General features: G+C 47.4%; 4 protein-coding genes and 1 pseudogene across 7 annotated transcripts; 2 read left to right on the top strand and 3 right to left on the bottom strand.

Annotated features, from left to right (window-relative positions):
* Positions 1 to 1,750: 1,750 nt before the first annotated feature.
* LOC120708318 (general transcription and DNA repair factor IIH subunit TFB4-like) lies at positions 1,751 to 5,838 on the top strand. Of its 3 annotated transcripts, XR_005689339.1 has the most exons (12): positions 1,751 to 1,929; positions 2,036 to 2,124; positions 2,309 to 2,579; positions 2,665 to 2,711; positions 2,961 to 2,998; positions 3,072 to 3,117; positions 3,349 to 3,402; positions 3,495 to 3,563; positions 4,301 to 4,377; positions 4,567 to 4,662; positions 5,371 to 5,485; positions 5,644 to 5,838. XR_005689339.1 is itself a non-coding variant. In XM_039993586.1 (11 exons), exons 1-11 carry the CDS (start codon positions 1,899 to 1,901, stop codon positions 5,426 to 5,428), a joined length of 876 nt encoding a protein of 291 aa, XP_039849520.1. In that variant the 5' UTR covers positions 1,751 to 1,898; the 3' UTR covers positions 5,429 to 5,838. The 3 variants fall into 3 exon arrangements, 1 of the variants encoding a protein (XP_039849520.1); XR_005689361.1 differs by lacking the exon at positions 3,349 to 3,402; XM_039993586.1 differs by having other exon boundaries at positions 5,371 to 5,838.
* Positions 5,839 to 5,894: 56 nt separating this feature from the next.
* Positions 5,895 to 7,778, bottom strand: LOC120708449 (light-harvesting complex-like protein 3 isotype 2, chloroplastic). The gene is made up of 3 exons (XM_039993732.1): positions 7,333 to 7,778; positions 6,440 to 6,577; positions 5,895 to 6,330 (listed from the first exon to the last, which is right to left on the bottom strand). The coding sequence occupies exons 1-3, from the start codon at positions 7,691 to 7,693 to the stop codon at positions 6,083 to 6,085; spliced, it is 747 nt and encodes a 248-aa protein (XP_039849666.1). The 5' UTR covers positions 7,694 to 7,778; the 3' UTR covers positions 5,895 to 6,082.
* Positions 7,779 to 9,145: 1,367 nt separating this feature from the next.
* Positions 9,146 to 10,213, bottom strand: LOC120647755 (F-box/kelch-repeat protein At3g06240-like). The gene is made up of 2 exons (XM_039924610.1): positions 9,918 to 10,213; positions 9,146 to 9,464 (listed from the first exon to the last, which is right to left on the bottom strand). The coding sequence occupies exons 1-2, from the start codon at positions 10,211 to 10,213 to the stop codon at positions 9,146 to 9,148; spliced, it is 615 nt and encodes a 204-aa protein (XP_039780544.1).
* A 368-nt stretch (positions 10,214 to 10,581) lies between these two features.
* LOC120708207 (probable alkaline/neutral invertase F) lies at positions 10,582 to 17,823 on the bottom strand. Of its 2 annotated transcripts, none has more exons than XM_039993370.1 (5): positions 17,674 to 17,823; positions 15,133 to 15,581; positions 13,269 to 13,703; positions 12,095 to 12,650; positions 10,582 to 11,279 (listed from the first exon to the last, which is right to left on the bottom strand). In XM_039993370.1, the coding sequence occupies exons 2-5, from the start codon at positions 15,538 to 15,540 to the stop codon at positions 10,978 to 10,980; spliced, it is 1,701 nt and encodes a 566-aa protein (XP_039849304.1). In that variant the 5' UTR covers positions 15,541 to 15,581; positions 17,674 to 17,823; the 3' UTR covers positions 10,582 to 10,977. The 2 variants fall into 2 exon arrangements, with proteins under 2 accessions (XP_039849304.1, XP_039849389.1); XM_039993455.1 differs by having other exon boundaries at positions 15,133 to 15,574; positions 17,674 to 17,813.
* A 3,521-nt stretch (positions 17,824 to 21,344) lies between these two features.
* LOC120647744 lies at positions 21,345 to 26,602 on the top strand (annotated as a pseudogene).
* Positions 26,603 to 27,108: the final 506 nt, after the last annotated feature.

Here is a 27,108-nt window from a genome sequence, read left to right as displayed (position 1 = left end):
CGACGGCAGGCACTTCATATCCGTAACGGAATGGATGAGTCTGAGGCAGAAAAGAAGAAAAAACGATGCAACCTGTGTGGAGCAGGCGGTCACACTTACAAGAAGTGCACTAAAATGCATGAAGAAAATGCTGGTGCCGAGGTTGGACATTCTGGGAATCCCACCGATGGATTGCCTCCGGATTTTGGAGCCCGTCGCGTTTAGATTTCGTTATATATGGATATGTATTTGAACCAGATGTATGGATATGTATTCTCACCTGTATGTGACAATTACATTTTGTTATGTATGGATATGTATTTGAAGCAGATGGTAGCATGTAACAATACGAATTTATTTGTGTAGTAAGGTTTCTTGGTTGCAATTCTAAATGGGTAGGTTGCTTGAATTAGATTGCTAACTAAATATAGTGTACTGAAAATAGAAGGATAAGGTAGGTTACAAACCATAAATTCCCGGCTTGCAATATAATTTTATAAACAATGCTATGATTACAAAGCAGAGGCCTAAAGCGTTCGTACTACTACGGTAAATAACGTTGTGACCTTTGCTGTAAACTAGGTATTTTAAAAATAAAAAACAGTGGCATATGCAACACGGTAACCTCGTGTTGTGACTAAACCTGACATACCTTAGGAAATGTAAAATGCCGGAATTACATGATAGTGCTTTACTGAGTGCACCGGGGATATTTTCTCTTCCTAATAGTTTCAGACCCTGCTTCCTTAGCACGACGGGCCCTTTCTCGCTTCCTTTCTCTGTTAGCTTCACGTTCCTCTGTCTTCTGACGTTCCACTTCTGCAATCTTCTTCTGAAACTCTTCCTGATCTTTCTTGCGCTTCTCCTCTATCTGTTTTTTATGCAACATTCGTTGCCACCTTTGGGCAGCCGACCTTGCTTGACGCTTACCATGGTCCTTATCCTGCTGAGATTGCTCGGTGTCTAACCACTGCACGAAATCACATAGAGGCGGTGGAGTTTTTCCCCAAATCATATTAGAAGTCATTAACAGATCCGAAAGTGGCAAACTCTGATAGTGTTTTGTAGTACCTTTACTCGATCCTTACCGTAATACTTGGGCAGATCATATTCGTAATTCTCGCATATGAAGAACCTAATGCCAAAATCGTCCCCCAAAACCCTGGATTTCATTAGCTTGCAAAAGGATCCGCAAAAGCACATAAGCATCTGGACTTTTTGGGGGACTGTTTCCCTCACCTTACTCTGTGGAATGTAGGTGGATCCTGAGGAGGCCATGGTGTTGAGCTCTGGCAATCACAAGTGGCAATCAGATTACTAATGTACTGTATCACAAACTGATTGCTAATCTACTGTGTCAACAAAAATAATTACAACATGATCTATTTGTAAAGCGTAGAAGAATTTTGGTTACCTGCAGTCGCCGGCTCGAAAATCCGGTAGGGCTTCGCCTCTCTCCCTCCCTCTCTCTTTTATTCGTTCCTGAAATTTTAGTGATGCAAATGAGAGGTGGGGGACCAGCCAACCCTTATATAAAGGTGGGGGAGCAGGTCGCCTCACTACCGGATGGCCGGGGCCTGCCGCCCCGCTACCGAACAGCCTGGGGCCGGCCGCCCCGCTGCCGGGCGACCGGTCCTCCAGGGGCTTTTCTGCAAAAATTTCCGCGAAATTTCTGCCTCCACCGTTCGTATATTCTTGTAAATTTCAAAAACGTAAATATATTTTTGTAGAAAACGAAAATAAAAAATATAAAAATAAAAAAACCGCCGGCGTTCTGCCTCCACCGTTCGTCCCCTCCCAAACCGCGGCAACTGCCACCGGACCCGCCCGCGCCGCCGCGCCCGCACCTACGCCCCCCGCCGGTGCTCTCCTTGCGACCCGCCGGCGCCGATCCAGGAGCAACGCCGCCGCCGGGGGCCATGACCTCCGCTCACTCCAAGCTCTACTCCGGTGAGCCACGCCCAACTCTCGCGTTCCGCTGCTCCGCGGGCACCGCATCGCTCTGACTAACACAAGCCATCGTGCTCTCTCTCGTGCCACCCCCCGGCGCGTGCAGATGACGTCAGCCTCGTGGTGGTGGTCGTCGACACGAACCCCTTCTTCTGGGCCGCCGCTGCGCTCCCCTTCGCCGACTTCTTCGCGAATGTACGCAACCCTAACTCTCCCTCCGCTCCCTGCCTCCCTCCCCTCACCCCAGCCTCCTCGCTCGATTTCCGATGATGATGTTTTGTTTTGGGCATAGATGGTTTGTTGCTAGGTGTGCCCTGATCCATTTGATTAGATTTTGTCATTCACCCCTGAACTTGACGCAGTGTATATGTCTGCGCAGCTGATCCACTTCGTGAACTCACTCCTACTGCTGAACCACCTCAACCGTGTGGTCGTCATCGCCGCTGGAGTCAGCTCCTGTGCCTACATCTTTGATTCCAGCGATGCCAGCCCCGCTGGTGGTGTAGGCGTCACGGCCACCTTTGAAAACGCAAGCCGCAAGGTGGAGGAGTTCATTGCACAAGATGCTCGTGCCACTGCGGGCAACGGTTCCGTTGCTTCTGCCAATGCCGCGTCACTGCTGTCTGGGGCACTGTCCCTTGCTTTGTGCTGTATCCTATGGTCTGGATTCCTTGATTCTTGCACGTTTGCCTATCATATTTTGCATTTGTGTTGCTTAACATGGAGGGTGTATAGATATACAGAGGGTTTTCAGGTCTGGGACTCGACATCCGCAACCTCGGGTGAGTACCTACCTGTTCTCATATAGGGTTTTAGGTAATATTTGGGTCTTCATCCTTGCTACTGAATACTGATTGAGTGCTTTAGAAGAAAATATATATAAGATAGAATATTGCATTTGATAAAACAGGAAGGGCACCTGTCTTTTGATCGACAATATTGCTTTGCATTTCCCTTAAAATGTTGTAGACAGAGCTCTTACACATAAGATACTATGATGCCATGATAGTTGATACTAACATGAAATACAGATTTTGTGTCTGCAGGGTTCTCCAGATGGTCCTGAACAGTATGTGTCCACCTCCAACAAGACAGTTTTTTTTTTCAGAACTCGATTTTCACTTAATCAAACACATGTGCAGATATGTGGCAGTGATGAATTCAATATTTTCTGCTCAACGTTCCATGGTATCACATCAGTCCTCTAACCCAATTTTAGTCTCATTGAGATTTATTGGTCATTTCATTTCACTGGCCAATCACTATGTTATTACTTTTCAAGTGTGGTGCATTTAGTGGGTTCATAAGTTGCAGGACGTTGAAATGTGCTTATAAATATATGCATCAATGGGAGAACTTTATATAGACTTAAATTAGCTAGTGTGGCATAAGGATTGAAAGATTTTACAAACATCTTAGGTTCCAATTGATTCATGTATTGTGGGAACCCATGATTCTGCTTTCTTGCAACAGGTAACTCTCTGTCCCTTTTTGAATTTTATTGATTATTTATCAATATGTGCTGCCACAACATTCTTGTCCTGAATTGGTGCTTCACTTTGCAGGCTTCATACATAACGGGAGGAATTTATTTGAAGCCCCAAGAGCTAAATGGTTTGTTTCAGTATCTTGCTGTAAGTTATCCAGGCTCCCTTTGCTTGTACTTGCATACTTCTCATATAGCCCAATCTTTTACTTCTAACTTCTAAGATAGCTTGATGATGTATTCATAATCTTGCTATGGTCCTTACATCAGAATAATCATGTTCTGGTCATAATTTGTGTGTCTTTCACATAATAGCAAAAGGCTGAGCTTTGGAAGTTTTAGCACACAAAGCTGAAGCCACCCTGTAAAAGGGAAATGACATAATTATTGTTATTTTAAAATATAAGTTGATGTTTTTCTTATAGCTTCTATTTTTTCCTGATGTAGATTTGCAACTGAAAATAGTAAATCAGAGATCTTTAGCCTTTTGCATGTTATTTAACTGTGAATTGTCCTTAAGAGGTTTATAAATTTATCATGCATTTATGTATGCCTTGTGATAAAATATTTGTTGATTGGTCATCGTTCTAGATTACGAGTTGCAAACATTTAATAAATGAAACTTTATGTTTGTACAAAATTTGGGAGTTACTTGTATGAATCTATGCAATAGATCCACACATGTCTGAGATACTGAACTGAGCTCTACTTGTTACACAAATCTCTTTCTTCACTTAAGATTCGTCAATACCTATTCATTTTAATTTCATATCATTTTGAATTAGGGTTCTTTGTTTGCATACATGGTTTTTGTGTACAGCTTTTTTCTGTTTTAGGAATTAATTAGTTTCTCAAGCTCATTGACACATTTCGACAATGATGCAGGCTGTATTTGCAACTGATTTACACTCGAGAACATTTTTGCGCCTTCCTAAGACCCTTGGAGTGGACTTTCGTGCTTCGTATGTACTAATACATTTCCTCTGTTAAGGATTAATAGGATAGTCATAGCTTCCAACTTTACAAACAAATCAAAAGGCTGATTGACATTAGCAACTCAGGGTTTCATTTCATTCTTTCTAAGAAAAATGTCCATTTTGTTTAATACTGCTGGAAGTTCACTGCAACCAACATTGAGTACTGATTTGCAGATGTTTCTGCCATAAGAAGACTATTGACATGGGATATGTTTGTTCAGTTTGTTTGTCAATATTCTGCAAGAATCAGAAGAAGTGTTCAACTTGTGGGTAGGTCTTTCCCTCTCAAGAGCTCTTTCTTTTAACCTTTTGATGATAGTAAGCTTGTCTATTGTTCTTGTTTCTTGCCACAAGTCCCTCTGTTACTGTTCGAAAATATATGGTATTGTTCTCTTCTCCTTCCTCTCCATTTGATTCCTGAACTTCAATCAGCATCAAATGTGTTGAGTTTGCTTCATAGAGGAAATAAGCAACCAGGTCCTTACCAAGTTTACAACTAATTTTGCTTTCCTACATGTGCACTGTCATTTCTACGCTCTTACTCCCTGTGTTTCTATTTATAGGGCATATTAGGATTTGGAAAGGTTTCTAAAGCATACTTTGACAACAAATTTCTCTTGCAATATATTATGAATTGTTGCAGAATGAATATTTTATTACAGCATCAATCAAATATGAATTTAGTTATACCATTTTGGTACAGTAAAGTTAGTCAAATTTTATGAAGTTTGACCTTTTGAAATTCTAGTACGCGCTATTAAAAGAGACAGAGTACCAACCTTATGCAGAATTGAAAGAATACCAAAGTTCAATAAACCTACTACAGAAGTATGTTTGGCCCATCAGTTTGTACTTTTAAGAATCATATTAACTTACTGCAGAAGTTACAACTGAATCACTGATTCCCTCTGGTGTCATAAAATCTTGATGGCCACGAAGATGGTGTGATGGAGTTTAATTTGTTTGCTTTGATTGCAGGTCAGAATTCAGTCGTGTCATGCCTGATTTGAATTCCATGCCAGATCAAAGCAAGTAGTAGTCTGTAAACAGTTAGCCATCAACCAACGTGCTTTGCTCAAATGTCTCTCCACAGGTTTGTTTCAGACTATCTTCTTAGATGGGCACCTTGACATGTTCTGCATTATGCTACTATTCGATGAACAGACATCCAACTCGCATGCAAAACGTTTCTTTGATCAATATGTAAATGACTCCTGTGCCTGATATCAGACTACCCTTGATTGTGATTTGGGATGGAGCATGCTTCTCGTTTTCCCATGTAGATGGTGATTTGGTGAAAGGTGGCAACTGATGCTGCTTGCACTAATGGATGTGGCAATTTTGTGATCCAAATGGTTTTTAGTGCACGCTCTGTGATTTTGAACATATCTGTATGAGGAATTGTTGTCAAAGAACGAAAAAGAAATACAAATGGAAATGACGTAACATGGTTGTCCTTTCTGCTCTGATGAGAAATGTTTGAGCCCATACATGGCAAACCATAACAAATGAAACTGCAGCGTAATTTATCTCTAGCACAGAAAGTGAGTTCATACTTTTTACAAGATACCGTAGATTATTATGTTTGTCAAAATGTTCCTGCAAGCCTCACTAGATGGGGAAACAAAAAGGCCGTAAAACAAAACACAACACAAGAAAAGCATTCTGCATCCAGACCCCCAATGCTGATCTAGTTCTTTGGCCCCCGAGTGGTCTCATCTTGCCAGGTTGCCTGCCATTGCTTGTCATAGAACGTCGTCTCGTCAATTATCTTCTTCAGTGAGTCAAGGTCCTCATTTTTCCTGATCAGCAGAACGCCAGCCACAGCTACAAACAGCAGGGTTTTGCAGAAGAAGTTGCCCATTTGGTCGACAAGCCCCACGCCCGTCAAGCTATCAACAAAGTAAGCCATGAAGAAGCCAATCATGGCAGCACGACCTGCATAGACATAGGCCATATCATTGGATGAGAAAATTGGGCCCGGGGGAGCAGTTTGAACATTAGTTTTAGTTGTAAATGGCACCATGGCAGGAGTTGAGAATATTACCATTTAGCTTCTCAGCTTCAGGAAGGTGGAACCTCTTCATCCATGCCCACCATGGAATAACTGAAGTATCAAAGACAACGGCCTCATCTGTATTTGTGGCCTCTGGATAATCTTCAAGCCATTTCCTTCTCCTGGCCTCTGGAATCATACAAAGGTGACATCAGTTGAATGCGGCATTCCCTAGGAGCAACAATGCCAGTAAGGTACATGACACGTGACATAGCAATGTTTCTTCCACTCTAGCAAACCAACAAATGTCTGAGTTTATGCATATTTGGCAAGCATGTGCTGTGTATGCATCAAGTTTTTTTTTCCCCCTGGCACTTCACGTGAGCTAACAAAACCACACGAGTTATGCACGAAAATGCAGACCAGTTCAGAAAATGTGTGCCAAACCAAATTAGGATCGGCTGAAACTCTCCCACAATCCAAACGATCTCGCACCTCTGTAGACTGGAAATTCATCTTCAACCATCAGCTGTTGCAACTTGAAAACTAAAAGGATAATCCTATCCAATCCTCAAAATTTTCAACTCCGCAACTATAGAAAACACAAGTTGAAATACAGCAGGTGTTCAATCGGCAATCATGCTATTTCCAGTGACAAACAGCATATACCCACTGAAATCTTGCTTCAATCCGTGACAAACTGAACTGGAAGCTTTTTCCTCCCAGTGGTGGACATCATGCGCATCCCACATCCTATTATGCAAGCAAGTACTTCGATATTCTCGAGCGAAATGCTAACAAATCCAATAGCAGGTAGGAGACACCCAGATTCTAGCATGTGAATCCACAGCTCGCTTAGCAGTTAGCAGCCAACCACACTAGCATCAAGCCCAGCAGCATTCAGCAGCAGCATAGTAGATACTAGAAAGGAATCTGAGCCTCACCGGCGTCGATGACGGCGTCCCAGTCGACGGCGCCGCCCTTCTCGAACTTGCTGAGGTCCCAGGTCCCGTTCACCCACCTCGCGTCCCGGAAAGCCGGCACCGGCGCCGCCTCCGCGGGCGCCTCGACGGCCTTGACGGCGGACCCGTTGGAAGCCGCGACGGGTGCCGGCTCCGCCTCGGGCTCCTTGGGCGGCGCGACCACGACGGGCGCCTCCCCGGCGGCGGCGCGCTCGAGGCGGCTCCCCCTGCGGCCGGCGCGGAGGCGGGGGAAGGGGAGGAGGTGGAGGTGGGGCCTGGCGCCGGCCCGCAGGGGCCTGAGGGAGGCGGGGCGCGGGGAGAAGGTGGGGGTCGCCATGGCCATGGAGGGGTTGGGGAGGGGAGCAGCCGAGCAGTGGCCCCGTGGAGATAGAGGAGGGGAGAGGATAGTGTGAGGCGAGGGGGCAGTCGGGGCCTCGGGGGCTCGGGGCTCCGGGGGTGGGGCGGCCTCTTTTCCGGTGACGTGGCGGGCGCGGCGCTGACGTGGCCGGGAGTGTGGATGGGGTGCCGTCCTAGCTGGGCTGCCATTGGCCTGTGGTCGAGGCGGCACGTGAAAAAAGGATGGCCGCCGAGGCGCTGCCTTGGAATGAATGAACAAATGGAGTGGAGTGGTATTCAAATATTGAATCACAAATGGAGTTGGATGGATCGGGGATGTTGAGAGCTCAACGGAAAATCCACAGCTAGTGATGTCGACAGGATACTTGGATGGCAAGAGTTTGATGGAAACCAAAAATTGTCAAAAAAGTTAAACACTCTGTTCGGCTGGGTGTGACTAGTGGTCGGTGCTGATTTGCTGTGAGAGAAAAATACTGTTGGTTGGCTGGTGCTGATTTAGTGTGAGAGAAAAGTACTGTTGCTGGTTGTCAGCAGAACAGAGTGAAAGAAAATAAAAAAAACTTGTACTGTTTAAATAAAAGGAAATAAAAAGTACAGCATACATTGTCTTAGCTATAACAACTTTCATTTCACCATGGTGATCTTGAAAATAGCCATAAAAAAAGTTGCAAGCAGCAACAAGCACAGAGCGAGCTGCTTTTGCCTTTCCGTGTACACAAACAGAAGCAGACATTTTTTTTCTGAAGATGCAAAAACCGACGGAAACGCATAACAGCTGCTACACAGTGATCCGAACGAGACTTTCCGTATACCGATGGACGTTGAAGCCGAAGAGATTCTTCCACGTTCGTGCCCTGCGGCCTTCGTATTTCAAGTGATCCATCTGACACACGGTTGTCAGCTCTGCGGTAGCCATGTCGTAGATGCTGATGCGGAAAGCCGACGACACCATGATTCGTCCACCGGGAAGAAACGCCAACGGATGGAAAAAAACCGACGAGCTGGACGACGCAACGCCGCTCCCAACACTGGCCTTCTTGGACCCTCCCATCTTCTTGCACAGCCAGCGTGCCAGCGTCCAGATGGTCACGGTCTCATCGTCGCTAAAATCGGTCACGCAGAGCTCCCCGTGCAGCTCGTCCAGCGCAAAGGCTTTGGGGCGCGCCGGGTCGACCGAATCAGGCAGCGTGGTGATGCCGAACGTCTCGTCGGCCAGGTTGAGGTGGATGAGACCCCATGGAGGCTCAGGGAGGTGCTTGGCGACGCGCCAGAACAAGAACCCATTGACCGCCAAAGCGGCGCACCAATTGCAAGCAGGGTATGGAAGAGGAGCTGCGATATCCCTCCAAGCGGCGGCGCCGCCGCCGTTGCCGCCGGAGACGGTGAGCACCTCCATCCCCATGTCTGTCCCCCTGCCCGTGTCAGGGTCCCATGACCGCTAGAAGGCCTGGACTACCTTGTACTCACCTGTGCGCGGATCTCGACCCAAGCCATCGCAGCAGCAGTACACACCTCCACGATGCCGGTTGCTGGATAGCAGCTTGACGGTTTCCCTGGTGGCCGGGTTGAAGAGGTAGATGCCGGTGTCCGTGGGAGCGAGCACCAGCCCGTCGCAGTGGGCAAATTGGCGCACGATACTGAACTCTCCGTGGAAGTCCTCGGCGTGCATGAACGCAGCCATGGAAGCACCTTGGTGCCACTGGTAGAAGTGGATGTGGTTGGAGAAGTCGGTCGGCCAGCCCTCCTCCCGGACGGGTCTATTCCCCGCATATACGGGGGCAAGCTACGCGTCGCACAGGCGCCCCCGCCCCCGCCGTTGACCGCCTCCCCCGGCTCCGGCGGCCTTCGCCGCCTCCACCACCACCATGCTAACCAATCTCGCTGCCGCGCCGTCCGACCACCGCCGCCGCCTTCTCTCGCCCCCGCCGCCGGCCACCGCCCACCGGTTATCCGACCCGCCTTGCCCTCCGCCGGCCGAACCGTCGCCGCCGCCGGCCCCGGACCCCTCTTCTATAGCCGGAGGCCATGGAGCCGCCCCGGACCCCGGCAACCCGAAATCTAAAGGCCGCCGCCGCCCGCCACCACCCGGCGGCCGCTCCCCCACCAACCGCCTCTCCTCGGCAGCCGCCCCTCCTCCTCCTCCTCCCCTAGCTCGCCGGCGGCAGGGTCGAGAGGAGGAAGAAGAACAGTCGACGCGTCCCCGCATATGCGGGGAATAGATTTTCCGCTCCTTCCCTGGGAGGCGGGGGATCATGAGGGTGTGCGGGGTGACGATCAGGCACGGGTTCTGCTCGCATCTGGAGGCCGACCGCCGGAGGTGCGCCCGGGTGAAGAAGGGGTCGGAGATGATGGCGCGCCCCGCCTTGCACACGGCCCTGCACCGCAGGAGGGATGTGACAGGCAGCCGGACCAGGATGTCCTGGACGATCTCGTCCCAAAGCTCGGGAACAGGTTCTGGTGGCGTGCTCGTCTTCTTCTTCCTCTTCCTGCTCGTCTTTAGGTTCATGGCGCACATGCAGAGGAGAGGACGAACAAAGATTGGTTGATAATTGGTGACGAGTCGGCACTACAAATCGATATATATACACGCTTCAGACATGATGTTCCCAAAAGGCACATGCAACATACGATTCGAAACAAACACGGACGCCGTATCAGTCTCGGAGCAGAGTTTGACGACATCCAAACGGAGATGTTTTTCCCCTAAAACAGCTCAGTTTTTTTAAAGGAAAAAAACCCTCCGGGACAATAATGAATGACTCGGCTAGCAAATTGCAAAAAGACTAAAAAAAGGTCCAGCTAGCAAGTAAAACCAATCTCCCTGCCCAGTTATCTCTGTCAAATGAAAATCCATGCACGGACACAAGGCAAGCGTGGCGAGCATTAAGCAGCAACGTTAATTCAACCAACCACTACAAAATTCGTTTCCACCAGCTAGAGTTCTGCATCCGGATTGCAAGCCTCAGCTACCCAAAATCACCCACCAGTCTACACGTCTGGCGAATGGATGCCTGCATCAATCGCAGCAGAACCAGGAGCACCTACATTTACATACTCGTAGATCCTCATCCTGCCACCAACATTTCTACGTACTCGTATATCCTCATCCTGCCACCAACATCTCTACGTAACATAACTATGCCAATGCACTGCACAAAAACAGCGTATGTATCCTCTCCTTTACTATCCTCGGTCAGAAGGAACGAAATCTGAGACTGTGACTGTACTCGTAGTCTCGGCGTGGGCAGAAGGCGTATGTCGCGGTGGCGGTCACGGGCAGGAGTTGGAGCGCTTGAGGCAGGGTGCCCGGGAGCGGGAGTGTCCGTCGTCCTCCAGCGCGATGATCCGCAGGTGGGAGGGGTCGTCCAGGAGCATCTTGGCCACCAGGTAGCCGGCCACGGACCACGTCTGGTACTTGCGCGCCTGCTTCCCCACGTACCGCCCCGCCTTGCCATCGTAGTACTCGGGGAACTCATCCTTCGCCAGCCGCCGTTCCATCAGCTCCATCGCCCTCCTCGCGAGGTGTGGGCGCCCCAGCTTCACGCTCACAGCCACCAGCAGCCACAGCAACACTGCACAGGCACCCGAATATGAAAGGGGGATTAAACAAATAGATGAAGAAAGCATGCCGCATAAAAAGGAAGCTTATGCAGGGTGAATAATGTACACTAATGATATCAATTGGACAAACAAAAATGTCCGGTCATATATGCAAACTGTTCTGATTGAAGATAGCTTTCAGTTTCTACATAATATCTGTTTTGCCAGAGCAGATTACACATGTACACATATGCTAACCCAGAGATGGAATTACCTATAAACAGTTGAAGTAAAGATCAGATCGACAAATAACCAATCTGAAATTGAATTGCCAAGTCCCTAAACCACAGAATTAATAACGACTCTCAGGACCACCAGGAGCCAGAGTAGCAGATTAATAAGCAGGACAGAAGACGAAAGCATGCCATGTAAAAAGGATGTTAATGCAAGGTCAAGAATGTACAGATATCAATTTGCAAAAAAAAAAATGTTTATATTCACAAACTCTAGCTTGCTTTGTTCCAATCAAGGATGTACAGCTTGCTGTATCTGTATATACACACTATCTTTTGATCTTTTCTAACAGAAGTACATCAGTAGATTATGCAAGTAAAGATTTGCTAAACCCAAAGATGAAGTTCATATAGACAAATCAAGCTAATATTGCTATCAATTTTCCAAACCCAAAAGATTGACAAATAACAAATCTCGTACGTTCATAAGATTTGAAATGTAACTACTTATTACTCCCTAAACCATATAATGCTTAACAAACTAATAATATGACTGTTAAGATGTTCAATAACACAGTCCAGTGCAATATATTGAGTTTCCAAAGTGCCCTAACCTGGCCATGAGCCTCCATTGTGGTAGCTCCACCTGGTGTTCTTCGGGTCGCATCCAGTGACTATCTGCCATTCCTGATTTTCCATTGCAGGGTAACAGATCTTGAGTGGCATCTCTCCGATGAGTTCTTCCCAGCGCTCCTCCACAAGATCCAGTATAGCTTCAGCCTGTTCGCCAGTTGCTAATGATGACAGAATTGCAATGAAGTTGCCTAGGCAAAACCAGCGGAAATCCATCCTCGCAGGACTAACATTGCCAATGAAGTATCCACCACGGCTAGGCATGAAGTCAAATATCCAATCAGGTATTGATTCAGGTATCACATTGAACTTGTTCAAAGCTGTCTGCGAGTACTCTTCAGTCTTGTAGCGGTATATGTCATTAAGTCTTTGGAAATCAAGCCAATAGTAGCTGTGCAGATGGTAGCTCAAAGCTTGGATTCTTTTGGTGATGTGGTTCACAAAGTCAGCATCAGAATCTTGTTTCAACATACTTAGGGCACATCTCATAGCCATGAAAAAGAGAGCCTGGATTTCAATTGGATAGCCATATATACCCTGCAAGGATTCAGCAAATAGTTCAGTAAACAAGATACAGAACATGGAAAAAACTTTCAAGAAAAGCACTAATAACTTGCCATCCCAAGATCAAGGGCATCAAACTGATTCCCTACAGGATGAATATGTAGTTATTAGGTCACAAACCACAGGGAATTACGATAAACTACTTGCAGCCTACTAAGCATGTTCAATAAGAACAAAGCATGGGTTCAAACAGAAAGGAAACTAGCACCTAAATTGAGAAGCCTAAGAATTAGATGACATGTTTACTATACACAAAGTACACTGTTGTTCACAACTATATAGCATTCAAAACCTATGCACTATTTTTTAGCATTATTAATGTCGACAACACTCTTGTGTTTCAGGTTTTTTGTCCTGATCTTAGCAGTTAGAAGACCATCCTACAAGTGATTCCTTCTATAAAACTCTTATCGAAACTTCCGAAATATCAATACATTATCAGACAGGCAAAACAGTTTCAATTCTGATTGATATTGGACTTGAAAGGATGCAGTAGAACATTAAGATTCTAGAGAACCTGAGAAAACAGGCACGAGGTGTATTGTTAACAATAACACTGAAAAACAGAAGTAGTTGAATATGAGCTCCTACCATTCTTCGGTCTATCATGGAGCAGCCATCAGCACAAAGCAAGGCTGGAGAAGTATCACACCCCTCTGAGAGACACAGCCTGAGAATAAGGTGCATGGCTCTTTGGCAGTTAGGGCTTTCAGCAAGAGAATTGTCCCCTGTCCATCTGGTGTAAGCACGAAGAAGAATAATCCACCATAAGCCAGAGTCTACTGGAGCAACCCTCCCGATGGCAGTTTCGCCAAAATCAGCCAGTAAACTTTCCGTCTTCAGGGTGGGGTTGCGATGGTGCACCTTAAAGCTTGCAGGCATCACACCCTGACCAAGCTTAAAGAGGTCAACCATCTTCTCTCTTGACTGAAGGCGGGCAGTTTCTACCAGAAAATTCTTTACTATCAAGTGTTCTCCCTTCATCAGAAAAGCCAAGGCACTAGGAATGAAATCCCTCATGAAAACCTGTCTCAGGGTATGATAAAATTTATAAATTATTATTGCTGATCGTATTATATGGCTAGGTACAAAGAGATGGATTAATTCATGCATGAGAGTTATCAAGGACACTTTTTTGAAGGAAGCCAATAGCTGTCACATAATACTCTCGATTAGAGAATCATTTTCGATGATGCTGGATGCAAATTAAGCAGCAAGAGATCATAACTATGAAGGAGATGCATAATTTGAGAACAGAATATAATAGTGGACAGCATGATACAAAAGATAGCGAAAACCTTCAAAATAGACTACACCTCAGAAACACGGATACGTGGGGGTGCCACCGTATCCCGTATCCGATACGTATCGGATACGGATACGCCACGGATACGCCGGGGATACGTATCCAAGCCGTATCGGCGTATTGGGCTGTATTGGGCCTGGAAACTTAAGATTGGATACGTATCGGGGTGTGATACGGCCCAGTAGCCCAACTCCATGGAGGGGCTGGGAGATGGCGCGCGGAGGCTAGGAGGCTGCCGGAGGGGGGGCGACGATGTCGCGGCGCCCTCTGCGCGAGCCCGAGGGGAGGATGGGGGCGGCGCGGCGCGGCGAGCCGGCGGGTCCCCGGCGAGCTCCTCCCGGCCCGCGCTCGATCCGCCGCCGCCCGCACTCGATCCGCCGCCGGGAGAGAGAGAGAGAGATGGCGTGGCGCGGCGAGCACCTCCTGGCCCGCGCTCGATCCGCCGCCGGGGGAGAGAGAGAGATGGCGTGGCGCGGCGAGCTCCTCCCGGCCCGCGCTCGATCCGCCGCCAGGGGGGTGGGGTGGTGGGGGGCGAGAGAGAGAGAGAGAGAGAGAGAGAGAGAGAGAGAGAGAGACGGCGCGGCGCAGGTAGGAGCAACGGAGAGGGAGGGGTTGGTCGGAGAGGGAGGGGCCGGCCGGAGAGGGGCTCCTCTCGCCGTCGCCCCGTCACCGTCGGGGAGGGAGGGAGAGAAGACCGAGAGATAAATAAATGGTGAGGAGAGAGCTGGAGAGAGAGATGGGGAGAGAGCGGCCGGACACCAGATATTAGATAAGGTTTGGGTTTTTTCTGTTTTGCCCCTTTTCTTTTTTGATAATAATATTTTAGTCCCTAGAGCTTCTATTTCCCTACAATTTAATCCCTAAAGCCCTTTTATCTGCTTGTGTGGTTATTTACTTCACATTAAAGTAAAATGCCCACTCTGTTTTATGTGTTTTAACTGTTGTTCCTTGTATCTGAGTGTGGCTATTTAATATGCATTATTATCTATTTATTTAAATTTTTTTAGGTGAAACGTATCCGCGTATCGGGTTTTTTTGAAAAATGACGTATCCGCGTATCCGTATCCTTCCGATACCGATACACGTATCCGTATCCGTGCTGCATAGGACTACACTATCAATGCTTGAACTGGAAACAGAAAAGGTCACCTGGTCATAGTTGAGTGCCGCTCCTTGAGACTTGTCTATTGCAGCAACAGTCCCAATTGGCTGGCCTCTGAAGTAAACTATTGACCTTTTAAGGGCTTCCCAAGCAGCATCTGCAATAGCACGCCTGTGTGATGCATTAGTATCTGTAGGGGTTTCTTCATGGAGTGAGCACTGTGATCCTGTTCCTGGGCTTTTGGAGACCTCAAGGGTCTGGAGCAGACGACGAGGTTGCAAATCATTGAGTTCCATGTCAGATAAGGTCACAACACATGATCTGTGCCGCTCAATGTGGTGCATCCTTGTCCTTCTCTCAAGTTTTGGCGAATCATGGCAAGCATCATCTGCCAGTTCTGTGATCTTACTCTCTGGTATCTTCAACTTGGGAGGAGGTTCAGCACAAAGCACCATCTTTCTTGTTTACTAGTTTCCGAAAGAGAAAGCTCTAGTTGCTAGAAATGGCAAACATAGGAGTTAGCATATGCATAACTAGTTACAAAACCTCGAAAACTAAAGCACTACATAAGACCGAGTGATATTCTAATGTTGTCCCAAAACATATATGGAGAACATTTCTACTGAAAACAATTAGAAAGCATAACATGCACACAAGATTTAGGAAAAAGGAAATAGGAACTGCCGATAACTAACAAATTAACAATCTCCCATGCATTAGCTTTCTTCTTTACTAGATAGACCACATAAAGTACAATCGGAAGGTATCTGGCCATGTATGCTTGAAAGAAAGGAAGTTCATGCAAATATAATCTATGTACTGAAAGGAAATTGTGTATATTCTCGTAGTACGATTCTCATGCAAATATAATTTTTTTACTTAATGATGAAGCTGTAACAACATGCTAGTATGCTACTGCAGTACCATTAACTCTTGTTAATACATTCTGACATTCAGAAATTTCAATGGCAAATGCAGACCACCGACAACTGATTATTCCTATTCTATAAAGAATGATCAGCTACTGAAAACATGATAGAACTTCCATGCCCAAACTTGTTGTACCTAGATCCTCCACTGGGAAAAATTGGTAAAACAAATCTAGGGCCAAGATAGAAGAACAAGACATTATATTTGGATCTAATTATCATCATGCAAACCTTGAAAACTTGGGAAAACAGCCCCCCTAACAAATTAGAACCAAATTTAATCAAACATTCACACCTACATATAAACAAAAATCATTAAATCAAGTCGTGCTCATACAATTTCGACGGAAAATGCAGCCTACTCTCCAGTTCCATATAGACTGATCACTGATCAGTTAATGAAACACTATACAACTTCCATGCCAAAAACTGTTACACCTAGGTCCTCACATGAGTAAAAAAAAAAGACCTCCAGCTGTTGCTACAAGAACCAGTATATCTTGGATTCTTGGTCATGCACTCTAGGGCCAATACAGAAGAACACGATGTTGCATTTATATCTAATTATCAGCAAACATTGAAGGACAGCACACTGAACTCATTTGACCAAATTTAGAATAGTACTACATGCAAATTCAATCAGACAAATTTAAATGGCAAATCCACTGAGAGATTTAAATGGCAAATGCAGCTTACTCTTCTATCCCATAAAGACTGATCAGTTACTAAACATTAGACAACATCCATGCCCAAAATTATTACACCTTGCTCCTGACATGGGGAAAAGGACCTTAAGCTGTTGCTACAACAAGAGTGTACATCTTGTTCACACGGCCCTAGGGCCAAAAAATAAGAACACGAAGTTGCATTTGGATCTAATTAAGTAATGGAATATCATTATGCAAACCTCAGGCAAACATCGAAGGACATCACAGTTACCAATTTGACCAAATTTACAATAACACTACAAGCAAATTCAATCAGATGAAACATTTACAGCTGCATAAAAGTAAACAGCCATTGAGGCAATCCACCTTCACCCATCCAAACCGTGACGACCGACCTTTGTCACGAAGGCCTATACTGGGAAATGGAATGGCGTACCAAAAATTGCAGCAGAACAACTACTAGACCTCCCCTGTAATCTCAGCCGATAATAAACCCAAAAACAACCACAAATTTACGCGTCGGATTTCAAACCAGCAGATACTACAACAACAATATTTGTGGGGGGGGGGGGGGGGGGGGGGGGGGGGGGACGAGCGGGTAGGTAACTGAATTTCGATCGAAACCAAGCGCTGTCCTAGCACGCAACAATCGCGCGATCGAATCTCCGTACCGCGACTGAGAACCCAACAAAACAACAGGATAGCTTCCCCCGGAATCTGATCAAAGCAGCACTCGAAAATCACAAATAACACCCGCAAAATTGGGATGCTGCTCGAACCCAAAAAAAAAAAACGCCCACACGTTTGAAGGGCGATTCAAAATGTTCCTTCAAATCAGAGCAGGGGAGGACCCAGCATAGAACATGGGCGCACACATGGACACCCGGTGATCCTTGCAAACGAAATCGAAGCTAGTAGGCGCAAATAGTTTTGTTAGGGTTTGGGGTGCTCCGTCTCGCGCAGCAGAAGGAACGAGAAGGGGCGGGCATACCTGGGGGATGCGCTCATCGCCGGCAAAGGAATGGGCGAAGACAGGACAAATGGCGCCGCCGCTAGCCCAGTCGTCGCCGCCGGGGAAGGAAGAGCAAGCGAGGAGAGAGTACGAGAGAAGGGGAGGTTGGTTTAAGAAGCAGAGGGTTTAAGAAACTGAGGCCCTGAGCGGCTTGAGCCCTCTGAGCGGGAGCCGGCTGTCAACGAGCCGAGCTCGAGCGAGCCTGCCACCTGTTTGGAGGATACCGAGCCAAGGTTAATCTAAGCGGCCTGTTTGGAATGACCTATTTTTTTATAGAAAAATCAAATAAATAGGTTTTTTTAGAAAAAAGTTTCTAGTTCAGGTGTTTGGAACCGAGGAAAACTGATTTCCATCCTGGGTTCTATTCCTTCACAAAACATAGGGAAAAAAGAATCAAACAGAATTCAAAGGAAAATTTTGTACAACATTTCATTAAGATGGTCCTACTGGAGAGTAGGTCTAACTATATTATTATGCTTCATGATTTATTATCTGAGGGTGGTACGTGTAAAATTTAAATAGGTATTGTCACAAACAGATATTCACTCTACCACACCTTATCTAAACCCCACAGCTATTCGGAGTCACGGTGCCCGTGAAGCGGTTAGCCAATGCCGCTGAGGGGACACCCCCTCCCCCCACCAACCCAAATGCCGTCTTGCTTGAGCCCACTGGACAAGCAAATTCGGAAATGATTTGATTCCATTTCGTATAGTTTATTTAAACTTTAGCTTAATTTATTTATGCAAATCGAGATACTGTGGCATTAATCTATTTTATAAGTCCATGCTAAAATAAACCAGAAGTCAAATAAAACCAATTTTTTCTTTCACCAGCTGTAGCTTCACTGACAAAGGTGCCAAAAGAACAACAGATTGAGCACACCTAGCGGCGAGAAGCTATACCTACGACTACGAGTCTCATTGTCTCCACTGCAGCCGCCATCGGCGCGTCAGACGGGTGACCGGAGCTTCCTATCCATCTTGTTGCAGAAGATAGATAAACCATCTATTTTGAAAGTCTACTTTTGATCTAATTATCTTGCAGATAAATTTAACTACTACAAATATATTCAACATTTTGATAAGATTAACTCAAGATTTTTCTTCAACACGTTCAACATTTGACTTTCAAAATGTTAAAATTGTAAAGGCGGCGAAATGTTGAAATTAGAAACATGAAATTTAAAAATAATAAAATTGAAATGTTGAACAAGACGCTTCTTCTCCTGCAAACTGAGCGCCTTATTTTCTGACACCCGATGCGAGGCTGGCGGCGGCGTGCGTGGGGCAGCAGTGGCGCGCAGGGAGGCAGCGGGCAGCCGCGCGGAGTAATAGTGGCGCGCGGCGTGAGGAGAGAAAGGAAGGTTGGGGAGAGAAGCTAGAGTTTTTTTTTTGCGGTGAAGAAAAAAAATCTTCTGATGTATAGGATTCACACATGTGCCCTGCTTTTTTTAGATTACACAGTACAACTCAGATACTCACAACGCATGTACACTCACACCCAACACACGTACGCAAAGCCGGCAAATCATCAAGATTGACGAAGACACCACAGACGCCTCGCTGTCGATGGGAACGTCACCTACCACTGAATGCACAAAGTTGTTAAATCCCAGAATATTCGTTCCCACAGGGAGTCAAACACAGAACCTCATGTGCTACCGAGACTCTTGTGGCCTGCTCTGTGTACTGTGCTCTCCGACTCTCGCGCTAGCCGGGCCGCGTGCCCGTATGTTGCTGGGCCGAGTTGGGCCGTAGGTAGGCCCAAGACTTGCGTCGGATGCAGTGAACGGCGGATTTGGATGCCAGCTTTTCCCCACAATTATGGGTGGGCATTCGGGTTACCCAAAAAATTCGGATCGGGTATTTCGGGTTTTCAAAAATACTACCCGAAATTTACTCTAAAAAATCAATACCCGACATTTCGGGTACCCGAAAGTTCGGGTTCGGGTTTACCCGATATGCCCAAAATTTTCCAATCTGCAAGCCGCCGCCGGCCGGTGTTCCTCTTCTCTCCCCGAGGTTGATGTGCAGCCGCCGCCGGCCGGTGCTCCTCTGCTCTCCCCCAAGGTCGATGCGCAGCAGACCAGCAGCCGCCGGCGAGGGTGGCACCACGGCGCTCGGGACCGGCGGTGACGCAAGGTGGGTGAGAGAGAGGCGCACGGGGCAGTGGCGTGGCGGCGGCCGGCGAGTGGTGGCGCGGTGGGCGGCTCGAGGCTGGGCGGTGGCCGGTGGGCGCTGACGTGCTGTGGCGTGGGGCGGCCTGGGGTCTGGGGGTGGCACCGGCGTGGCGCTGTGCAGGCGGAGGTACTGGTGGAGTGCGGCGTGGGATTGGGACTGCGGGGGGTAGGGGCGCTGGTCCGCCGTGTCTATTTATCGTGCGCGCTGCTGCGAGCGAAGCTATCGCACACACGCGCTGTTCATCTTCTACCTCCCGCCAGGGGAGCGAGGAGCGCCCGCCGGCGAGCTAGGGGAGGGCGGAGGGGCAGGGGGTGGCCGGCGAGGGGTGGGAGGTGGGCGGGGCGGCCGCCGGCGAGGTCGCCGGCGGCCTGGGTGGTGGCGGGAGGCGGCGGAGCTTTAGGTTCCGGGTTGCTGGGCGTGGGGCGGCCTCCATGGTCGCCGGACCTAGACGAGGGGGCCGGGGGTGGGGGCGGCCCGGCGGCGGAGGCGGTTCGGCCGGCGGAGGGCGCAGCGGCGCGGGAGCGCCGCCGGCCGGCCGGGACCGGACCTTTAGTGGGCGGTGCCGGCGGCGGGGGCGAAGAGAAGACGACGCGGCGGTGGCTAGGCGGCGCGGTGGCAGGCTCGGTTAGCGCGGCGGTGGCTAGGCGGCGGGGGCGGCGCTCGCTTCTGCGATTGGACGCCTTCCAATCGTAGAAGGCGATGAATAGACGCCCCCCGCTGGTCGGCTCTCGGGTGGGTGCGGTAGGCTTATGGTTAAGTGGCTTGGTGCCTTGGTGGGCTGGGCTCAAATGAACAAACACATATGGGCTGGCTATTTTTCGGGTTCTTCAGGTATTTCGGATACCGTGGCCCAATACCCGAACTACCCGTACTAAATTCGGGTATCGTGGGTTGGAACCCGAATTGGGATTCGGGTTTTTTGGGCTCGGATTTTCCAGATTCGGGCTCGGGTTTTTCGGACTTGGGTTTCGGGTTTTCTGCCCAGGCTACCCACAATCTCACACGACACGAGGCTGCGCCGGCGAAGGCCCCCGCCGCACACTCAGCTGCCGAGAGAGACCGCCGATCAAGATACGAGTTGTTGCAGATGCAAAGCCTCTCGCGCTCGATTCTTCTTCCCCTCCATCGCTCCAATGTCGCCACCTCCCCTGCCTCAATTCACTGCCTCGTCTCTACCCGACATCTCCTCTCTTTCATGGCATCTGGTACACCTCGCTCGTCGTCATCAGCGCTTGCGCGACGAGTTTCTCCGCGCTTTGCCGCAGCCAATCAACGTATGCGTCATGTTTCCCGGTGAGATTTCTTGTTCCCATGGTAAAGTTTGCGCCTTCGCGTTAAACCCATATGACACCCAAACACGGAAAAGAGGCCCAAAAAGAGAGATCTAAATATATCATCTTATTTGCTTTGGATGCTGAAACTGCTTTTTGTGCTCTTTGTGATGGATTTCCTCATGGATCTCGGAACATGGCCAGCAGCAGTGGACTAAAAGGCGAGGAGCTGGGTAGTAGTCCAGACAGGCGACCACTCAACACGTCTGCCAAGGATTCTATCGTTTCTCTGGGTATGCACTCTGCCATGTCTCAAGGCATGAAACGTAGAGAATATGCACACAGCCAAAAAGTTCATAATTCGTTATAACTATGATCCTCCTGCCAATTGTGCAGAAGATGAGAGGAGAGCAAGGGTGAATATCATTTCTGGCGATGAAGATGCATGTAGGACAACCTTGGAGGTCATGGATAGCAAACCTGATGCAACAGGGGGAAGTGTACACCCAGATGGTTGTGAGCTGAGCAATGATGACAAAGAGAGCTGGGCTGCAGAGATACCTGGTTATCTCATGGATGATATATATGGATATACTTCCAAATAGCAGCCACCGTGATGGTTCTATATACAGTGGCACAACTAGCTGGAAAAGATTATTTTGTATTGCTGACCGTAATGAGAGTAAGTGATCAATATCTCTGTTCCTACTTTTTTATTTGTTATTAGGACCATTTTTCAACCTATAAGGTCAACTGATATATTCTCTCCTGAAACCTTGAGGTTAATTTTGCTTTAATTTGTTTACTTTTACTAGTTAATGCCATTGCATCGTGACGGATAAAAGGAATTCCTGCCAAATGTTACTCATGGATTGCATTTCTAGGTGTCTGCAAAAGTAGGAGACATCTAGCCATCGTGCCTTCAGCAAATTGGAGCTCTGCACCATTGGCTGTTGTCTTCATCTCCCCTTGCCTCTTCTCCCTAGTCCACCTCACCCTGCTGGGTGTAGGCATTATATCTCTGATCTCCTGAAAGTTTTCCAATTGTCCTGACAACTCCCAAAACCATTCTCTAGTTGAGCTTTGCCATGTTCCTCCCTCCCCTTTTCTGTCATGTCCCTTGGGACAGATTGCGGAACGCGGCGCTGATGTAGATGGATTGAGCTTCCTTATTGCAGAAGAAGGAGCGGACGGTGTGCCACAGTTCGTAGGTGGTGTCCTGGCGTGTCATCACCATCGACATGATGCCCTTGGAGATGGTGTTGTAGATCCAAGAGAGTAAGAGACAATTCTAAAGTCATTTTGGATCCATTCCGAGTCGCCTATGGCGCCTCGATGGCGCCAAGTTGGATTAAAGTAGATCAAGAACTCTGGGAACATGAGTCTTGATGTTGATGAGGTACACCGTACACCTGTGATGCCGGAACCGGATCAGTGATGACTTGGCCAGCCAGTGCTAGCGACAAGGGACTATCGTTGGTGCTGGCATTGGAGGAAGAGGATGAACTCATGGCGAGGACCGGCAGCGGAAGAATAGGTTAAGCTGGTACCATGTAAGAGTTGAGAGGAATACGTCGATGCAACTTAATTGAGTTGATAAAAGGTGTACAATGTTTTTACATACACACAGCAGGTGCTCAGCCTGTAACCAACTATGACTAATGTAACGACCCGGTCCGGGATAACGGCTAAGTTCTACTCTACACGTTGAGTAAACCACATCTGCTAATTAATTCTCTTGCACTTTCGTCCTCGCTTCGCACAAAAAGGATCGATCCGGAATTAACTAGTTTTCCTGGGCCCGGTATTCAAGTTGGGCTGGATCCACTTCCATTCTCAGTATGGACTAAATCCCGATGATACAGTGTTTTCGCGACGCTACAGTAGCCTCGCTACAGTAACTCAGAATTCGGACCGGCCCACTGGCTGTTGCAATCAACCCCCTTAGGACTCGACGTCCCCGTCGAGTACCAGACCAACCTAAATACCAAGATCTCCTCTCTTGGCCACGTCCCATACGTCTAGTGCTAACGGTCACATGTGCCATGTCTATGCGTCCAGTGCCAATGGTCCCTGTGCGACGTCCGTGCCTCGCACGCGCCCATCCACATGCCGGTGGCATCTGCGCCCGCACGTGCCTGTGCTCATGCCCGCACACTTCTGCCCGTATGTGGCATGAAACCGCGAGAGTTGGCTCTGATACCATTGTAACGACCCGGCCCGGGATAACGGCCAAGATCTACTCTACACATTAAGTAAACCACACCTGCTAATTAATCCTCTTACGCTTTCGTCCTCGCTTCGCGCAAAAAAAATCGATCCGGAATTAACTAGCTTCTCTGGGCCCGGTATTTAAGTTGGGCTGGATTCAGTTCCATTCTCAGGATGACTAAATCCGGGGTGCAATAGTGTTTTCGCGACGCTACAGCAGCCTCGCTACAGTACTCGGAATTCGGTCCGGCCCAACTGGCCCACGGGCTGTTACAACTAAGCCTCCTGAAGACTCGGCAATACCGAGAGAACAGACTAGGCTATTTACAAGCCAGTGCTCGCTAACAAGCAAGATGCACCACTCTCCATCCCCAAGAGCCTTTCAGATGTGACTGCTGATGCCACCAGCCCTGACGCCCACCCCATGGTTGTAGCATTCCAAATGCTGTGTTGGACAAGGCAGTGCCTAACACATGATCATGGGTATCATGCATTGCCAAATCAGCAGCAAGTTATCTATAGTTGCATCTAAAAGCACAAATGGTTTCTTAGTTTCTGCATTGCCCATGCTGCCGTTGTGCTGGATATATTGAGCACTGCATGTTTTTGTTAGTTAGTCATTACTGATCAAAAACTGAACTACTGATTCATAACTATTGTCTAAATGGACACATGGCCGCTGTATAGACCCGTAGGTTTTTATTACTAATCCAGAACCGACAACTGATTCAAAACTACTGCCTACATGGACTCCTGTGATTTCAGCTAGATCTGCCGACATTCTACTGGAGACCCCACACAGGGAATCCGGAAGAACAGATATTGTATGGATTCCTTGTCTGTATACAGAACAAACATGATCAACCATGGACTCCTGATATTACTCCCTTTTATTCCTAGAAGAAAAACTTTTCAAGAGAGCATATATAGTTTCCATATATACAGTGGGGGAGCTCGCCTCAGATTTTAGGTGGGGCAAAATTACGCTTCACACTAAATCGAGAGTACGGACGTCGCATACGAACATCGCTCGCCTCTGATCCTTAGCAACAAGTCAACTAACGGTCTCGAAGAGGCCATCAAGGGGTTTCAGCTGCTGGGCCAAAAACTAAATTAGGCCATCTGGTTTACCCTGCCACCGTTGGCTGCTCCGATATCCTGCTTCGGCCACCTAAACGCCATGGGCTGATGATGGGGTGCAGGATCTCTGCTCCGCCAGTAGCTGGGGCAGCTGCCCCAGTGTGCCTAATGGGGAGCTCCGCCACTGCATATATAGTTTTGTACTAAAAGGAACATATATAGTTTCCATTTAGACGAGAGGGGTAATTTCCAATAGGACCAGCATATTTTTTTTTGTATGGCGAGTTTTTGTTTATTTTATTATTTTCCTATTCTAATAAGATTTGTGTTTTTTTTATGAAGCTCGTCGGGAGGCAATGATGTTCTCAGATCCCACAGATTGTGTTATCGTTCGTGGAACCTGCTTGTTACATTCAACTCGTCACATGTTGCAAATTTTCTCATTGAAGTTGGCTAGCATTCCTGTGGAGCATGGTCCAGTAGAGTTGTATGGATATATAGCAACGCGGGATTCTCTGGATTCTTTACTTAATTATGTCGTCAATTTTGGCAGGGATGATCCCATCATCATCGAGCAGGTTCACATCTATACTTCTCTTATTCAAGGGCAGGTGCCAGCTTGACCTAATCTGCTGCTGCCACTGTGCACGCTGGGTAAACAAAGCTGGCCACGTTTGGGCCCTTGGGCTCTTATTAGACAATGAACAAAGTTTAGTCATGAGAACAAACAACTACTATGCCAAGTCTTATATTGATTTATTTACTATGAAAATGGATCTAAATTATGTATCTAATAAGTATCATATAGTCCAAACAAAATCAAATATAATAGTTATGTACTCTTGGTTGCTACCAATTAAACCTCACAAAATTGTTTCCATTTGTTTATAGGCACATATGAACATGCATAGAATGAGTGATTCCATCACTTCAATCTTCTCTTTTCATTGCATACAGGCTTATTTTCTAACATTCGGGATTCAAAACAAATCAAATAAATGGCAAGGGCCAATTTTCCCTCACTAACCCTGTTATGCGATTGGTAACCATTCAGTTTGATACACGACAAAGATCTTGGCCATCAGTTCATAGATGCCTATAACTGAAGTTTATGTATTGTTACAAGTGAAACACTTAAACATCATTAAAAAAAAGTATTGAGCTTTAGATATTTCTTACTTTTATTTGATTCTGTAGGGTTCTCTCATCAACATGGCTGGCCCAAAGCGAGGGATCCAACAGGTTGACACTACTCTAATCGAATATGACATGAAGATCAAGACAGGCGGACACGAAAACGAAGATCTGCAGCTGATCGACGGCGTATCACCTGTAGACAGCATAGACTCAGGGAAAAGTTAGGCATCGCAATGCATCAGGCATTTGTGGCACAACTCTGGCTACTCGAGCGGCCAGCAGGGGTACCTGCCCAGCACTACCACACCTTCCTGCTGCTATGTGCCTGGCAACTTTGGAAACATAGGCACGATGTAGTATTTAGAAAACAAGAACCATCCCTTCTACACTTGCTGCTGTGTTGCAAGGAAGAAGCTCGTCTCTGGAGCTGTCGACTACCGCGACAGGACAAGAACGTCGCTGAGGCCTGGTGTTCCATCTTTTGTTCCAATATGTAAACCTATTATAAAATGCTAATGTTTTTTCCCCATATACTTCATGCTGAACCCTCCTGTTTTAATGAGCCTACAAGAGGCTCCAGAAATATATTGGTGGGGATCCTCTCCCCCCTTACCCCTCAAAAAAAAAAATTGCAGACCATTCAGGTGCCGCTTGCACGGCGGCTGTGGTGCAATTGACATGACCGCCTCATGTCTTGACTTTGCAGTTGAGGCGACTGTGCAAGTCACCATATCACAAGTGCAAAGTGGTTTCAGCATGCGCCTCGGTTGTTTTACCAGCGGGATACATGAAGAAATCCTGCTCTTCGATGGCGCTATTGCTGAGTCATGTGGCTTGAAGAGGTCAGTGATTGCTGTAGTGAAGGGTGCTCAGATGGATTTGAAGTTCAAGGTAGCCTCAGACTCGTGCATCCCAACTGAACATTGTTGTTCCTTTGAAGCGACCAAGCATGGGCATGCTACTCAAGAGATAAAAACTGATTTTGCGTTAATCGCAGTGAAGGTGTCTTGGTCGACTTTGATCTGATTGATATGGGCTTATAAAGCTTCCATCTATAAGGTTTTTCTGGCCATACTTGCGGCAAGAAAATTGGCCTAAGAACCTTAATTGAACTTTGTCGTCAACAAAAAAAAGCGGGGTCTCTGATGAGTGGGCCAGTTTGGAGTTGTGGGCTTCTGCACCAATCAAACACTCCACTAACTATATTTCTGTCTGTCTAGTGTGAGGTCTGGCAACTTTGGATCACCTATGATAGTTTTGATTACCTATAATGGAACTTAAGATCCAATTTAGAACTGAATTGTTTAGTTCTGGTTAGTTTGACTTCAGTCCAATTACTCAACTTCGAGTAATTATATGTCCACACTTGCCGCCGTCTCCTGCTTCAGCGTGGCCATCATCTCTGCAAGTCCTGCCCATGCCTGAGGCTGATCCTGTCTCACTCCACACCCAACTCCCTACATCGGCTGGAGCCCGCTCTGCATAGACGTGCCCTTGCGCTAGTGCGGCGTCGTGGCAAGCGCCATATAAAA

Source organism: Panicum virgatum, chromosome 1K (genome assembly GCF_016808335.1).
Source record: "Panicum virgatum strain AP13 chromosome 1K, P.virgatum_v5, whole genome shotgun sequence".
Taxonomy (NCBI): domain Eukaryota; kingdom Viridiplantae; phylum Streptophyta; class Magnoliopsida; order Poales; family Poaceae; genus Panicum; species Panicum virgatum.
This window is presented reverse-complemented; position numbering and strand designations above follow the sequence as displayed.